Source organism: Aquila chrysaetos, chromosome 21 (assembly GCF_900496995.4).
Source record: "Aquila chrysaetos chrysaetos chromosome 21, bAquChr1.4, whole genome shotgun sequence".
NCBI classification, from domain to species: domain Eukaryota; kingdom Metazoa; phylum Chordata; class Aves; order Accipitriformes; family Accipitridae; genus Aquila; species Aquila chrysaetos.
The window spans coordinates 16,231,829-16,249,489 of NC_044024.1; the positions used below are offsets into that span (position 1 = coordinate 16,231,829).

At 40.4% G+C, this 17,661-nt stretch overlaps 1 protein-coding gene across 1 annotated transcript in view; it reads right to left on the reverse strand.

The window, feature by feature from the left end:
* Window positions 1–15,738, reverse strand: part of RADX (RPA1 related single stranded DNA binding protein, X-linked) — a 29,976-nt gene extending 14,238 nt beyond the window's left edge. Inside the window, exons 1-11 of the mRNA XM_029996438.2 lie at window positions 14,099–15,738; window positions 13,180–13,322; window positions 10,575–10,767; window positions 7,204–7,312; window positions 6,959–7,050; window positions 6,742–6,864; window positions 5,511–5,618; window positions 3,702–3,869; window positions 2,967–3,127; window positions 2,255–2,466; window positions 1,030–1,098 (exon numbers count right to left, since the gene is read on the reverse strand). Coding sequence (XP_029852298.1) covers window positions 1,030–1,098; window positions 2,255–2,466; window positions 2,967–3,127; window positions 3,702–3,869; window positions 5,511–5,618; window positions 6,742–6,864; window positions 6,959–7,050; window positions 7,204–7,312; window positions 10,575–10,767; window positions 13,180–13,322; window positions 14,099–14,717 — 1,997 coding nt within the window. The 5' untranslated portion in view covers window positions 14,718–15,738. The remainder of the gene's footprint in view (window positions 1–1,029; window positions 1,099–2,254; window positions 2,467–2,966; window positions 3,128–3,701; window positions 3,870–5,510; window positions 5,619–6,741; window positions 6,865–6,958; window positions 7,051–7,203; window positions 7,313–10,574; window positions 10,768–13,179; window positions 13,323–14,098) is intronic.
* Window positions 15,739–17,661: the final 1,923 nt, after the last annotated feature.

The window sequence follows — 17,661 nt, forward strand, 5'->3', positions numbered from 1 at the left end:
AAAAAGCTTTTGCAAATTAGCTTCCAAGAAATGTTTTTCAAAAAATAGGCATGCTTGTAGGGCAGTAATCCCGGCAGAATGGTCAACAACTTACAGTCAACTCCATCATTACTATTGTTGCTATATCACTGGCACCATGATTCTTTGTTTTAGGGGGGAGGGATGAGGTGCTAAAAGTAAACTAAGGCGGCAGCTGAGGGGTATATGTACTCATGACACAAGCCCAAATCACCACTGCCAAAAAACCCAAACATCCGAAGTTACTGACACCAAAGACTTCAACTACTCAAGTTACCCGAGCTGTGTTTGGAACAAATGACAAGAATTTATGGCCCTTAAACAAAATGCAAGAAGGAAAGTAGCTTTTTATCCCAGACTAGCAAATAACAGCCCTCATTCAGTTTTCTTAATAATTTCCCATTTGTAGTTATTTCATTAGGTTCCAGACTTATCAGGGCTCTGGATTTGAAATTCCTATCTGGATTTTTTAAAAAAGTCCTTCTCTGGATCCAAAATAAGTTCAATAAAGACGGAGTGTTGGGTAGTGGAAGGAGCCAAGTGGCTTCTCAGGGACAACTATACTTACACCTCTGTAGCATCAAGGATGATGTATAGCTTAACCACTCCTGGCAAATCCATTAATGCTATTACTCTGTTCACTCTGCTTGCTAATTAAGCATCCCTCCCTCCTGCCTTTGACTTTCCTACTTAAACTGTAATCTCTCTGAAACAAAGACTACATATATTACTCTGCTTACCACAATGAACCCGTTACTATATATTCCATAAGTAGCACTAGTAGCAATATAAAAATGTTTAATACACACTCAAAATTGTTTCAGAATAAAATAATCCAATACATTTGAACTAGAATCAGTGCAGAGGAAGTGAATAGAAAATATTAAACTCTACCCTCATCTGTTCTTTCATTTCATTTCCATACAGATTCCTGACCTGTAAAAGCTTCACTTCAAATATCTTTGTTTCATCATTGCAATTATTTAACATAATTAACTTCACGTGACTTACCCAAATTTTCTTCTTGCAGACCGTGTGAAATAGGGGTAAGATGATACAGGAATAACAGATGCACTTCCCCTTAAAGCAGGAAATTCACCATTATTTTACAGTATTTATTTAAACGGAAATACACAAAGCAAAGAACATGCATGTTTTTCTTTCAGGCAGAACAAACCTAAGACACTTAAATGTTGGAATTTTTCTTATGGAACAGAAATCCACTAACAAGTTTGCTGTAACACTGCCAAGACAGAACTTCTATTCACCACGATTCTCTTAGTCTTAAGTTTTTATTCAATCCTAATTATATTTCATCTTATTTTCCCTCAAAATATTCTGAATACCCACCCTCTTCCCACATTATGACTTTTGGATGTGAAAAGTTGAGAAGAAAAATATACCCTTTACAGCATGAGAAATCCACTACAAAAACCAAGATGTGACTGGCTAGATTTTTGCAACATTACATCTGTCAATGTATACACCAGGCTTTTAATACTAAGTATGGGTACATTAGATTTTGCACAAACATTGCAACAAAGGGCAATCTTATACAAGTAGATATTTTACTCTGGAATCTAATATGGTTGTATCATATTACTTTGTTTTATTCCAGTTCCTTATATTGGACTGATATCCTTTGTCTATGTCTGACTATATGCAATACAATTTCATGAAATCCCATCACAAGCAGAACCATAGTACTACAAATGATTTTGAGCCTTCAGGTTAGCACATGACCACCATGTACTTGCCTTTCTGACAGCAAGTCACAGCTACAGGAAGTACATTCCATTAACCAGAAAGAAAAAAATGGTATGTTTGAAATTAAGGAACAGGTATACCAGATCCTGATTCTGCATCGTCAGTGAAGAAATCTTATTTCCTCACACCACTGTAACTGTTGCTTGTTCCACGGCTATGCCACTAAACTATATATGGTTCAAGTATTAACTACTTCTATTTCAAATCTGTGAGATTAACAACAAAGTAGCATAAATATTAATCAGAAGAGAGCATCGCAAACCAGACACCTGCTTTAATAGATTCTTCTTTAGCCTGAACAGTATAATTATCATCACCTGATGCTAGGGAAAGCACCTAACTACCCTTTAAAGATTAAATTATATATGCTTTTAAAGTTTTCTTATATATTTTCTATGGCCTGGGCTCTGAACTAATTTCTATAAACACTTTTTAGAAGATCCACTACATATTTATGAAGAGAGCTTACTGTTCTGCATCTGTATTTAATCTGCACGGTATCTTTCTCTTGACTGAACTCTTTTTTGGCAGCAGAGTTTGGTGCTGATGTTGTTCCCCAGGAGTGCAATGTTGCCCCAGAAAAGACTTAACTTCTTTATTTTGAAGGTTGGTGTTTTTTCCCTTGTGACCACAGTCGTCTTTGGACATGGCAGAACTTTCAAGAGACTGAGAAGTATCTTTCTGCAACAACAGTTAATTAAGAGTTTCAAAGCACTTAAAGCTATTGCTTCCAACTCAAAAACCTGCAAGCTTTAAAGTAACTTTTAAAGGAATAGAACAATTTACCCTACCTTCTGAAAGTCACGTTATATCTAGCAGAAATTATCTTCTAAAAATATTAATAAGATAAATTCTGTCTAGAAAGTGACAGTGAGCATGTTGCAGTAGTTGCGTCTCTCACATTGTAATTTACTTTAGGGTCATCCAGTCAGTCAAACAAGTACCTTCTAAACAGTTATGTAGTTTTACGGAGGACTGCCATAACACTTTCAGAAAAGCACTGAAGCATTGCTTTTTAAAAAGTTCTAAATTATGACTTTCAAAAATTTTGCTCCCAAAATAGCAAATGAAGTTAATCAAGAGACAACGTAACTAGGCTCTGCACTCAAATGCAAAATTCTCCATTGTAATTATGATCATAGTTGCTTAAGTGCTATAGCATTAATTCTCAAACACTGTACCTGAACAAGTTCCACTCCTGAGGCTTCTTCAGCTGCATTGCTACAGCTTACGTATCTTATGGCACTAATTATTCCCTGAACAGCAATGCGCTTGTGTTCTCTGTAGTGCAAGTCTTCAATCTCTTTCCCCGTTTCACCTATGGCTTTCAAAACCGATTCAACTGCAAAAAAGAAATTTCCATAAACAAGTTTTAAAAAAATACAGCATCAAAATGTCTGAATGCAAGACTCAAAAGAAACGATAATTTGTTACTAAATATTAAATCAATTTAATAATTATATTTTTGAATAATTTTAAATCTTTTTGTTGTTCACACCACATGGAAAAAATTGTAAACAATAAACCTTTTTAGCTCACAAGATTCTTTTAGGATGCATTATCAGATATCACAATTTCTGTTTCAGGTGAAATTTCTAATTCACTGTATTCTTCAGTATAACTGTCTTTAATTCTGATTTAGCAAAATATTCAGAGTAAAACTTCTGAGCAGATCTGTAACTTATGTAAGCTGCTACAGTTCTCTTGCAGCTAATGGTGCCGTGATACTTTCTGTAAGATGAGGACTTAGCCTATGACACATTTAGTCACGAAAGGGAGTTTTTCTTAAATGACATTACAAATTTGTGTAATCACTAGTAGTAACTGTGTTGCTTTTTAATTGATGCTTTAAATGCTTGGAGTAAGACTGAACTGAAAAAGGCTACACATCTCAAAGTTATTTGACGGTATGATACCTTTATTGTTTTTACAATATTTCAAAAAGTTATTTGGAGGTCGTGGAAAAGGATAATAGCCACCAATGACAGTTTTCTTCATTTGATCTGCTTCGCTTTGTGTTTTAGTCCACTGAATGAAGTTTTTCACTTTGGTATCCTTGGTGTATGGCTGGCCCTTGTGCCACCCTTTTAAAACAAAAATAATCAGGTATCAAAACCAAAGCAGGTTACTGTCACCTGTTCTCATCTTGAAACTATCCTGAACACTACATAGAAAAAACGAATTAACTAAAACTGGACTAGAGAATACAAAAGACACCTTTCCACTAGTCAACAGTGTTTTATGAAATGAGTATCTTGAATTCCTTGACTAACACTTGCATTTGACACTGAAAGTTAGACAAATGTTAAGCAATAGAAAGAAATAAAACAACTAGCAAAAATGCAACTAGAATATTTTCTCATAGGAGCATACAAAACAACAAAATGATCAGAAATTGTTTTATTTGCAGGAAAGAGCAGACAAATAATCATCATAGGGTTCAGCAGAGATTGTTACTGACAGGTAATTGGCAAGGCACATATTCATTGTTGGCTGGTTTAAAACCAAGATATGGACTAAATACCAGTTTTATCAAACAAATTGTAATCAGACCAGGTCTACGTCTAACCTGTGACCTGAAACAGACCTTATCCAATGGTTTGCAATCTCCAGCTGTAGTTCTCATTTAGGACCCAAACAGACATAAAATGAACTAAAGCTTAAGTATTTAATTAGAAAATTAAGCACAAAATGTACTGAAGGAAAGCAAAGGAAAAAAACCACCTCTCAAACCCTTCATTTAGGAATAAATTAAATCATTAGAACATTAACAAAAAGACTAGCTTGCTTTGCTAGTCCAATTAAGCACAAAACACCCTACCCAGCTTGTCAGGAAAGATCATGTGTCTAGAACCAACTATGTTCAGGTACTTTTTGGGAACATATTTTTCTCTATTCCTACTTGTCAGCAGAAAGATTCAGACTGGGTGACTGATATGTTAGTAACACTTCAGAAATAAGCTGGATAAACAAACAAAGGAAAGATACACCTATTGAATCATACTCCCTTGCAATTAGGCCAGTACATCCCTCACCTGCAACACTGCTATAATCTGCCTCCTGATTCAAGAGCAAATATATTACAAACAGCTATGCCTGGTCCTGCCTGTGACATGCTGACTGGTGGCATCTAGCATACGTTATCACAGGACCATAAAGAGTACTGTAACTGCAGGTGGGAATATTCAAACAAGACTATCTAGAAGGAATGCTCCTTCAGTGCAGCTCAGCATCACATCCCTTCCCAGACCATGTGGTCTGTGTAAGGCCTGGTACGTTGGGAAAGATGAAACATAGCTCTCCAAATATTTGGTGAAAAAGATTACCTAAGATAAATTTAGGACAACTATATCTTTTTTTTTTTTTTTTTTTTTTGTAACCAGGAAATCTGTAAACCAGAAAAGCTTCAAGTGATTTTTTAATGTTTTTAAAGAAGTGGCAATCTACATTGCTACACTATCAAAGGATTAAAACAGTCTGAAAGAATTAGTAAACATATGACTTCACCTAATAATGCTTAGGTACTTTTCATAAGAAACACCCATTAATGCCTCACAAGAATGCAATTGGCCTTTTTCTTTTTCAGTGGTATTTCATTATTAACTCAAAATAATTTCTGACAGGGAAACTAATATTATGCACTGATTATTTTGTTGTAAAACAAAAATACCCTTTCCAAAGAAATAAGATGAGAACTACATAAAACTAAAACTAGTTTAAGTTACCTGTAATGAATATTTGACTTTCATTTGAAGTCGTAAGGTAAATTGTGCTGGAAGGATTCTCAGTGAGGTCCCGTACCACTCTCATCTGTGTACACACCAAATATGTCACTGGAGAAAAAAAAAAACCTTCAGTTTTTTTCCTGGTATTTCACTGATTTTAGAATGTCAAGACTGACACGCACTGGATTAGTTTTCTTAAGTGCTCTAAACAAGACATTTTAGTTCTTGACCCTACAAATGCTTCAGCATGTATTGAGCCTCTGTTATAAATTACAATATGGAGATGCAATTAAATTTTCAATTTAATAACTGTGCAAGGAAATTTCAGCATACATATTAGGACTAAAATATGAGATACTTCATCAGGTAAGATGAATGAAACAAATAGTAAAAATGTGGATATTAGATGGCTGTGCTTCTTAAGGATAAAAAGCATAAAATCATGGAAAGCATAAGAAATCATGACATGCCACTGTGAAAATTCTAAATGAGTACAAACTCACTCTTTTGTTAATATCTCAGTTAAACACTGAATGTCATTCTTTGCCATTTCCCCAGAACACTCAAGATGAATGCAGCCATAATCTTAACAGGGTTGTGCAGCTGGTCCCGCATCATATGATGTAAAAAATGCACATGACACCAACCAGAGTTAATGGAAGGGTGAGTGCTTGGAGGAGAAGAGAAAGAAGGCAAGAAGAAATATTTAAAGCGCTTTTAAAAAACTTAATTAAGGATTCCCCAGTTTCAAATTTATCATTCTTAGTTCCCATGCAATAACTAACACAGCTTTTTTGCTTTCACCTCTCCCTTCCTCCAATCCTCTTAAATTATTCCTGTCTATAAAAAAAATAATACTTATTTACAGGACAAAAGGAGTAATAGATTTGACCAGCTGCCTTCTCTATTTGCCTCTGATGCAAGACATGTTGCCCCAGGTGCTTCGCTTAAGTTTCTGTTTGAAAATAATGAGATCAGACAAGCCCCAGGCCCAGCTGTCCATCTGTTTTGTTTAGACTAACTGGCAGATGGCAATATAAGGGTTTCAAATACTTACAACTATTTTTTTATTATTTTTAAATTTTAATTTCTGATCAGCTGTTTTCTGTCTGAGAAGATAAACCATGGCAATTTTTTATTCTGTGGCAATTGTACTCAAAATTTGAAATTAGCAACCAACTAGAAGAACACTGTAAGTGACTGTTAGTAAGTATTATAGAGAGATGAATACTTGGGTGAATATGCTCAAACACATCTGGCTGAGAAGTTGCAAATAATTCCAGTATGAATGGTTGGTCTGAGGTCCCATCAATGGCATGTGCCCAACGATAGAGCCAGAAATCTTCACCATGTTCTATATAAACAAATATTAAGAAAAATGTATAAGCATTTATTCAGAAAGTTAAAAATTGTTTGATAAATTCTGAAAGTCATATTTATAGAAAAACCTCTCTTTCTTGCTCGTTCAGCCCTTCCTACAAATGTCACAAGACCAATAACATCACAGGAATGATTGTTTGGTAAGCCATCGAGTTCTGACCTAAAACCGAAACAAAGCAAAAACGTGAGTATTGGTTAATAACAAAACATAAAGCTTTCTCAGAAACTTTTCAAAAAACATTTCCAATTCACGTTCAGTGTAATGTAGTGAAATTTAAGTTCCAGCTTGACAACCAACAAAATTCTATTTTACCTTGTGATAAACCGATATTTAACTTCAGGTAACCCCCACTCTGGCTTAACCATTTCTTCTGGAATAATACTTATTTTAGTAGGAGGGTCTCGAACATTAAGGCTGATTTCTGACAAAGAAAAAAAAAAAGTCAGTAACATTTAAGGCATGAATACAAATTTAAAAAAACCCAAACTTAAAAAAACCCACAAAAAAACCAGCATAAAGTTTCTTAAATGAAATATTCCAACTTTGTCTCACTGCTTGTGAAATTATTAATCAATTCCTCTGACTTTACATTTTCATCAAAATAAAGTAAGGAATTCAGGCAGAGCATTCAACAATGCAATTTTATAATCTGAGAAATGTTAAGCTTTCCAATTCCCTACATGAGCCAATTAGTCCAATCCAGCCAGATATTTTAAAAACCAGCAAGAGCAACTAATACTACAATATTGGTTAGATACAAAGTACTTTTTACGCTAGCTTCATTCTCAAATGTCACTAAGATCTAAAACTGACTTGCAGACAATGAAGTAAAACAGAAGACAGAACTAGCAGATGAGAACTTCCACATCTGATACCAGTTCAGGTAGTTATTAATATGATAGAAATACGCCATGGCCATGGAGGAAAACAAAAGGTCTTCTCATGTCTACTCTATAGCACCTGAAAAATCTAATTTATTGAGCAGACTGTTTAGATGCCGAATAACAAAAATGGTGGAGCGCTGGGGGAAGCGAGGGGTTCTGCAACCAGATACAGAATACAGGAGGAATGGCTTCAGCATCTAGAATACACAAGGTGGTACTCTATTGTGTCTCTCATAACAAGACAAATCTTGCTGGTATGAAAAAGACAGATTCTGATGAAGTTTCTACAAGATACTTGGGCTTGGGTAAGCGATTATTCAAATAATGCAACCAGAAAAGTAATTAAATAGGTATAAATGATGTATATAACTGTTTACATAATTACATCTGGCCCCTCACCCTAGTGGTGCAACATTAGGAAGGTGTTATACTTGAAATTGGATGCTTTACTTAAGAATTTTCTTTTGGCTACTGCTTTATAGAAATGTATTTGGAGGACAATCGTGGTTTTGCATATGGTATTTTAGGACAGTATCTCAGAGAAAATTCCTGAAAACAAAACTTCCCCATGCATCAAAACTATTTATCAATTGTTTCGTCATTTTGAGATTAGATGAAAGTCTCATACTCAACTCAGGACTATACCCTGGGACAATTCAGAAGCTAAGGTCAGTCCAGGCTATTAGAAACAGCAGTTTTCATCAGTACCACACAAATGCAGCGATCTGTGAAATGCACGCATTGCCTAGCAGTGGAATTCAAGGTGTTGGTACTAACTATTTAAGCTCCAAAGGTTTTGGGTCCTGAAACAGCACCTCTCAGCATGTCATACAATGCTGCAATTGCAAACAGAAGCAAGCAATGCAGAACTCGTTTCTCAGGAATCTAGGAATATGCCAGAAGCATATTGTCCTGCAAGAACTCTTAATCCGGAAAGCCCTTTCCCTTGTGACCTTGTTAACCCTCCAGATACATTTTACAACATTTACGGGTGAATGGTTGTAAGGAAACACTGGAAAGTTGGGATCTGATGGAATTACAAATTGGAAATAGATGACGAAAAAAGTAATTGTTACTTAAGCAGTTCAGTGTAATTGATTGATCTAACTAGCTAGCTGAAGAACTTTTGGAGCACTCGCTGTGCATGCTTAAAAAACCCTGAAATGTTGCCCCATATTGGGCACACACAAAGATATTTATATTAACAGAGTAATTAGCGAGGCATTAAATTTCACTTCATCTGAACAAAAAAAACCCCATGCACCAGGAGTTGCATAAAATCCATTCTATAACTGCTCTAGAAATTTTTCTGGATATTCTGTTCTCGTTAGACTCTCTTCTTACAGGATATATGGGCATAAGATCCATCAATGCATGGTATTATGTGCTTTGTAAGTTTATATTAAGACAAAATTCTGAGCTTTGTGCTGAGAAAAGAAATAACATACTGTACATACGTTGATATGAACCGAAGATCAGTAATTTCTACAGTTTATCCGTGGTCTGAAAATACACCATGGCACTTTACTATAGACTGACTTGTAATTCTTCCATTACACACCTATTACCATTTACAGCCCATTGGCCTATTTTTCAATTTTGATCTCTTCATTAACATTTCCACCCCAATAACACTTGCAGAAATCACTAGTGCAGCGTGAATGAAGCCATTAAAATGAAGCGATATTTGCCCATAGTGAAAGTCACCACAGAAGGTGTATTTTATTCTGTCCTTTTCCCACAGAAAGGTTTTGTGGCAATTGTAATTGTTTTCAGGGCTGGCTTGTAATCGTCAGCTTCCCTCACAAACTTCTATTCCTGGCTAAATATGTCTCTCTCCTGCCAACTCATCACAAACACTTCAGACATTAAGATCTGGTTTTAAGGCAAAGATACATTAGGCAGAGAATACACCGCTTCTAGCAGTGAAAATATTATTTATTTTTGTGCACTGTAGCAACCGCAATAGGAAACTGTCATCGTTAATAATATATTATTAACATCCTTCACTAACGCACATATTTGCTTGTTTCAGGGAAGTTATTTGAATTCTCGGAATGTTGGCTGTCATTTTATTCTGAGAATAAAGGCACAAAAGGGGAAAGAAGTCGTGTTCAGTGAAGTAGGAGAGAAAAAAACAAAACGTTGACCAAATCCAGTTTGAAAAGGCTATTATTGTTATATTGCAGCACTTGTATTTCTGTAGCGTAGCTCCTTTGAATATCTGTCACACTAAACAACTGCAAATAAGAAAATACTTTCCCATAGCCAAGGAATATTCTTCATCTGTGCACTCCCATGGTGCTGCTGTTTCAGCACAGCCAGCAGTCATCAATGTAACTTTTTATTCAGTGGACCTTTGCAGATACTCTGGGCCTTGACCACATGCACTAAAATCTAAAGTCAGATCAGGTGACAATGTGCTTCAATGACCTGGAAGAAGGTGTGAGCAGTGCACAAATGATATCTGTATTATTAAACAGGAATTAGAATCAGATTAAAATACAGTACCAGAAGCCTGTCTTTATGACCCAAATACTTGAAAACAGGATTAGATTTTTATTTATCTTTTAAATAAAGGTTTTAACTAACTGTGGCAAACTTTGTAGACATGATCCAAATATAAACAGGGAACAATAAGAACTTGGATGCTAAGACACCTTTCAGAGTTGATATTTAAGGATATATACCCTATCAATTAGTCTCAGCAATGGTTCACCTTCTATTTTATTTCTATGAAGAGCTACCTTTTTACAGCTGTATTTCATTGAATCAAAACAGGTTTCTGCAATACTTAACCAATTGTAGCAAATCTCTTCATCTGTGAATCCCCTGGGGTTGGCAGTGTTTTAAATGGGTAACTGGTTTTGATAGCATACTGTTCAAGGAGCAGTACCGTGCCAACCTTCACACTGTTATACCATTCAGGACATAATGAATTCCACAAAACCATTGACATCATGCCTGAACCATCAGCAACTTCAAAGTAAGCCTGAAGAAAGAGACAAAATACATTCATCTTTTATTTATCATCATTCTAGTATGTATTTATTTTGGATAATGCATCAGCTACTTGACTCACGAACAATTTCTCTGATGATTACAAATGGATACAGAGGATGTTCCAAAACTTGTATTGAATACTATAGTTGAAGAAATCCCTGATTTCCACAAAAGAATTCTTCCACAACTATCCCAGCCCAAACTCTTATTTTTCCAGTGCTCAGTAATGGTAGGTGACACCAGTTCCACTCTATGGTTTTTGGAGGAGGTTGAGGAAATACCATGCACAAGAAACAATACTGAAAAGATTCTTCTTTATCAGAGAATGCTGTATTTAGAATAACATTTCAAAATACGCATGAAGAAAAAACATATTTTGGAAGTTGAGAAGTTACAGGACCATTTGCTAAACATTCTTGATCTAAGGATGATACAAGTCTAATTTTTAAGCCAAAAAAAAAAAAAAAGCAGAAAACTGTCTGCATTGCAAACCACTATCTTTTCATCGAAGTTTTTCTGATGACAAAGATTTCTACCGGATTTTTTTTTTTTTTTTAAACTGGGCCAACATTGAATCCATAACTAAGCACATCACTGAGCAGTGAAAAAGATTTTTAAACACTCTTATAATGGTCTTAAAAGGTAGCAATCCACTGAAAAAAAAAATCTCAGCTCTATCAAAATGCTTCATTTTATCCATTCATCTGTCAGCCTCAAATATCATCTGCTTTTGCTCATACTACCATTCACTCTCTTTAATATATCACCATTCTTGAACGTACCTAACACCTTATATGTTTTTCCGCCTTTGCTGCTTCTAAAATCCTCTTTTCCTTATTCCAAGTTCAATACAGAGATTATACAAATCAACAGTTGTTAGTTCATTCTAATACCCCTAATTAGCATGAACTGTGCATCCTTGAAAGTAAACCATTACATCATAGAATCTTTCGTTATCCCATTGGTTTTTATCTAATAACAATAATTCAACACACAACACTATCTAAAGAAGGAATGCATAAAGCAAAAAGCATGTAAAATCTGTCTCCTAACTTCTTGAGCTAAATCAGTTATGGGTATTGTTTCTACACCTAATGCCAGGAAATGTGACTGAGGAGCTGCCATGAAAGTTAGGAGTATCGTCTAGATTGTCTGCTGAGAAGCAGCTCCAATACAAAGACCCAGATTTATCTTCATGTGCAAAGGGAATGGAAACTTGGAATAAGAGACCACCACAGCCCTTCATTAAGACACTTCATACCTCTCTCTCCCCCCATGGGAGAATTCATGTGAGTTATTGGAGCTCTTTACAAAGTGTTTCTCTCCTGTATGGGGTCTGGCTGGGATGGAGTTTATTTTCTTTGTACCAGCCTGCATGGTGCCGTGGTTTAGATCTGTGACTAAAATAGCATTGATAACATGCCAATGTTTAGCTGTTGCTGAATAGTGCTTGCATGGTGTCAAGGTCTTTCTCTGTTTCTCACTCTGCCACCCCAGTGAGTAAGCTAGGGATGGGCAAGAGGCTGGGAGGGGACGCAGCGGAGATAGCTGACCTGAATTGACCTAGGGGATATTCCATGGCATGTAACATCATGCTCAGATATAAAATGGGCTCCTAGTCTTCCCGAAGTACCCATTGTTCAGAGACTGGCTGGGCATTGGTCTGCTGGTGAGAGGTGGTGAGTAATTGCCTTTACATCACTTGTTTGCCTTCCGCCCCCCAACCCCCCTGCCTGGCCCCGGCCTTCCTTTTTGCCCTTCACCGTATTAAACTGTCTTTATCCCAACCCATGGGTTTCTCCTTGCTTTTGCTTTTCCAATTCTCTCCCCTGTTCCCCTGGAGGGGGCAGGGGAGAGCAAACAACCAGCTGATGAGTGCTTAGTTGCTGGCTGGGACCAACCCACCACACCTCCTGTCTCCATTTCCAAGACGCTCTACACAAAAACATCACGAGTAAAACATATTAGGAAAATCATTAAGAATTTACAGTAAAACAATCTATCTGGAAGTCACCAGGTGAGAGAATTAGGGGATACAAATTGTTAGAATTTATTTGCCTTTTTTTTTTTGGACAAGACAGACTAACTCCAACTTCCAAAGGATAGAGACCAGAAACATTTAGGCTGTTAAACTACTAAAAAACTCCAATTTTTTTTTTCTTCACGAAAAGCTCAACTGAACTATAGTAACTGAAACACATCCACCAAAGTTTGTACATATGATCACTAAATTCACCATTTTCTACTCTAAAGGGCTCATCATTTTTGTAAAGGTGGCATTTTTAATATAAAGTAGCTACAACATCAATCTTAACTTTACGTGCTTACATGGGAATAACGATTTCCAAATATCCTACCGCTATTTGTTCAAGTGTTAACCTATGTATTTATCCCTCTTTACCTGATAAGGCACATCCATTTTTTTCTCTGGTTTCCCGTAGTACCTTAGTCTAGATTTGTGCAGGACTCTCACAAGAAGTGGATGGAAGTGAACTCTGCTTCTCCACGTCATTTCCAGCTGACCAAGAGAAGTCAGCTTGGAGACTAAGGTTAAAGGAAAAAAAAAAAGAAAAAAGGATGAAAAAAGAGCGTTCACGATTGAACATTTAAGTTTGCGGGAATAAAATGCACAGACCAGCATGTCGCATGTATCTCCTTAATGTTTCTAACATCTAAAAAGGCTCATTTGCTGATAACTACTCACCGTGAAATCCTGCTCTGAGCTATCTGCACACAGCATAGTTTTGGTTTCTTTTTTTGTTTTAATTGAAAGGGACAGCGATGACTCATTTAAAATGACGCAGAAGCGTTGTCAGACGTCAGCTGTTATGTCAGACTACGACAGACATAAACGTCAGCCTGCAAGGGCATCACCTGCTTAGACCTCCCTCCCGCTCAGGCTTCGCGGAGCGGCCCGAGCCCCTCGACGCTGACCGCGCTTTGGGTGGGCACCCAGTCCCACAGACCAGCCAAGAGACCGCTACTGGAGCGGATGTTTTTGGCGTCTCGGAAGGCTGGGCGCAAGCGCCACAGCCACCTATTTTCAGCCAGCGCTCCGTAAAGTTTAAAAAAAACCAAACCAACCCTCCCGAAGCAGCACGAACGCGTCAATCGCGATACACGCGGCGCGCCGGTGTCGGTGCCCAACCCGACCGGAGGGTCGCTTCTGAGCGGGGAGCCGTGCCCAGCCGCGCAAGCGACGCCAGCCCCCGCACCCCCTCATCTTGGCGGGCGCCTTCACCGGCGCAGGCCTCCTCCGGGCCGGCTTCCCCCCTCCCATCCCCTTCCTCTCAAGCCTCCTCCTCCTCCTCTCCGCTTACCGTCGACGTCCACGGGCGCCGGGGGTTTGTCCGCCACCCACATGTCTCCGTAGGGATCCTCGTTGTTCCACAGCGGCAGGTAGTGCTTCTTTTCCCCGCGGAGGGGCGGCGGGCGGCGGCGGGGAGGGGGGGCGGGCGGCCCGGCTCCCCCCACCGGCTCCAGCTCCTCCAGGCAGAGGAACCCGTAGTTGAGGCGTTTCTCGTCGTACAGGTACGAGCAGCGGGTGAGGCGCAGCCGCGCGCCGGGGCGCAGGTGCGCGCGCTGCACCAGGCCGTTGAGGCGCGGCGCCAGGTAGCAGCGCTCCTGGCACGCGCCGTCCGCCAGGGTCACGTCGTACCAGTACTGCGGGGCGGGGGGCGGCGGCGGCGACAGCGACGACGACAGCGACGACGACTCGGCCAGGTACCGCTCCACCGCCACCACCGTGACGGGGGGCGGCTCCGCGGGGGCCACGCTCAGCTGGGAGGAGCCCCGCACTTCCTCAAAGACCCTCTGGAGCCAGGAGGCCTCGCCGCTCGTCGTCGTCGTCGTCGTCGTCGCCGCCGTCGCCGCCGCCGCCCCCTGCCTCTCCTCGGCGGGGCGGGGGCTACCGCCGCGGTCCGGGGTAGGGTCCTGCATGACAGCTTCCTCGCGGCCCCTCCCCCCGCGCCCCGCCGCGCCGCGCCGCCGAGGGTGAAAACCGGGACCCGGACCGCTATTGGGGAGGGGGGAGACGGCGGCGGCCTCGGCCTCCCGCTGTCACGGCCTGGGACAGGGCGCCGCCATGGCGCGGGCGGGGCGGGGCTGCCGCGCGCGCGCGCGCGCGCGCGCCGCGTCCCGTTCAAAGCTCCCAACGGTCGCGGAGGAGAAGGGGTGGAGCCGGCGGACCGTTGCGCGCGGCGGCGGTGGCGGCGGGAAGACAGTGACAGGAAGGCGGCGGTGGCCGCGGGTAGAGGAGAGAGCGGGCTCGGCTGGGGCGGGGGTGCAAGGGAGGAAGCGGAGGCCCGCGGAAGCGGTGGGAGGAGCAGCCGCCGGTAATAAATAGCCGGGTAGCGGCGGAGAGAAGGGGTTTCTGAGGGGTTGGGCGGCACCGCACCCTACACGCACACACAAACATCCTCCCCCGGTACCCCAGGGCTCGTTCCCCCGGTAGGCCGGCACTGCTCGGTCGTTAGCAAGCGGCACGGAAGGGCCCTTTGTACGTCCGCCCCGGTGCTGACCTGCCGCCCGCCCGCGTCTTCTCCCTGAGGCGCGCTGGCAGGGTGCCCCCCCCGGGTCGTCGTCGGTAGAGCGGGGCAGGGCACGGCAGGGCAGGGCAGCCGGGCCTGCCGGCCTCCTGCATAACAAACGGGCTCTTTATTCCCTGCGTCCCGTTAGGGACTTTTCGCTGCACCTGTTCCCGGTTCCGTTTTAAGTGGATGCATAAGACTCCCTATTGCTTCTACCTCAGGATGAACGCGTGCCTCGTTGCAATGGAAGTGTCTCGCGCCAGCTCCTAAAACTGTATTTACCTTTTTTGATCGTTGCGGTGCGCTGGTAATCATAATCATCCTGCCACTGAAAAAGCCTCCTGGGTCTTTCTCCTTTGTTGTTTCCAACAGCAGTGGTTGAGTTTCCACCTATTAGGTGAAATTCTTACTAGTGGTCCCTAAGCGTGTGACCTTACTTTATTTTATTACTGATTCTCATCCCGCTGCTACTATCAAGATCATCCTATTCTTCTTTATGATACCGTTATCATAATTAATTATGATATTAATAAAACTTCTGGGGATTAGGAACTTTGTGCTTAATAGTTTATTAGCACTTGCCAATGTATGTATTTTTTCTGTCAGAGGAAGCATGAGACTATAAAGCAGTGGGACAGAGTGAGGAGAAAGGAGTAAAGATAAAGGGGCAGGAAGAGGAAGAAGAGAAGCAGTTTCCAGTACTTGCAGTGTCACCAGGCCAGATGATAGCCTTTGGAAATCCACAAGACCAAAGTGGGGCTGCAGCTTAGGCGGAGCTGCTTCATGTGCAGGGCCAGAAGCAGTTCTCTGAGCTCACAGTTTGAGTATGATTGTATTCTTAGTCTACTGCTTTTGCCTTAGGGAAACTGGAAAACCTGTTGCTTGAACCATTTAAAACAGAGTGAAAAACCAGACAAGGGAGTATAAAACCCAAGACTTTTCTGGCCTTTAGACTGCCCTGGAAATGGTATGAGTTTATGGAATTATGTAACAGTGCACTCCTTGGTGAGAAAAATAATAATAAAAAAAAATCAGTCATTCTTGATGCTTATGTTGAAGCCAAGGTATTGAGTAAAACTTCGGTGTGGTGTCTTTTTTTTCCCAGTAAACACATGATCTGTTGTGTGGACCGATAAAATGGTATTTACGATTTAAAAAAATGAACATGACCCAAACACCTTTTTACTGAGGTTGCACAGGATATGATTTCACATCACATACAAGGCTTACCCGGAGAGCTGTGGTGTAGACTTTCTTCAGCTATTAAATGAGTCTGTAGGTACAATGAGGAGATCTGTAAACTGTTTCCAGCTTCTCTCCACTTTTGTCTGTTCTCATGATACAACTTGCAGAAGGTGTTTTATTTGTAGCAGAGGTAATTATTACATGTACAGCTGTGGTCAGGATTTTTTATTCTTATAAGTCACTGTGGTTCCAGTCATGAAAACTATGAAGCTCTGGCTTTTGTGGAGTGATAATGGACTGATACGGACCAATAGTAGAGTTAATACTTCATAATTTTGGATAAATTTGTATGCATTGCAGTTTCAGATACAAGATAGTTCCCTCTCTTAGGAACGTGCTCCTGTTACCTTCTTTCTCACCAGCAGAGGTCTAGCTAACATACTAATTTCAAAACTGCAACAGGGTAGATCGCTTTTGCTGATGGCACGTCAACAGCATGTTTTCATGACTGCTGGTATCTGCGAGTTCCTCTAGATGTGATTTCCCTACTATACCTGACCAGTGGGGTGGATGTGATTGTATTAGAAACTGGAAGCTCAGAAACACTTGGAGAATCAGTAATGAATGGTGATGAGCCATCAGCAGATGGCTATCAGAATCACAAAAACTGAGAACTCGCAGTGTGTTATGTTGAGCTTGTTCCATCAGGGCATGTAAGAAGCTCATCGAAGACAATATGATTTTTTATATGCCTACAACTAAGTGTGCTGAACCATACCAGTGTTGACCTCTGATGAATCAATTCATAGTCTCAAATTCTCAGACATAATTAGCAGCCAGGTATCTCAGTTTTTACGTAAAACACACCCTAAGAAAAACAGCAGTTAGCCTCTGTAGCAATGCCAGCGAGGAATGGACCGTGCTGAGTAGGAGGACATTATTACACTCTGTTAAACATTACATTTAACGTATGTTGGAGAAATGAAAGGCACAAAAGAATAAAAGGGGATGCTGTAGATTAGAGAGAAAAAAGAAAGCTATTGTTCAAGATCATAAAGCTTACTGTATAACACAGTTGTTCGCCACAAAGTATTTTGAGGACAAAAATGGCAAAGCCTTTCTAATACATTTCGCCATTATCTCCTAGGTGCTTTTGTTAAACCAACCTA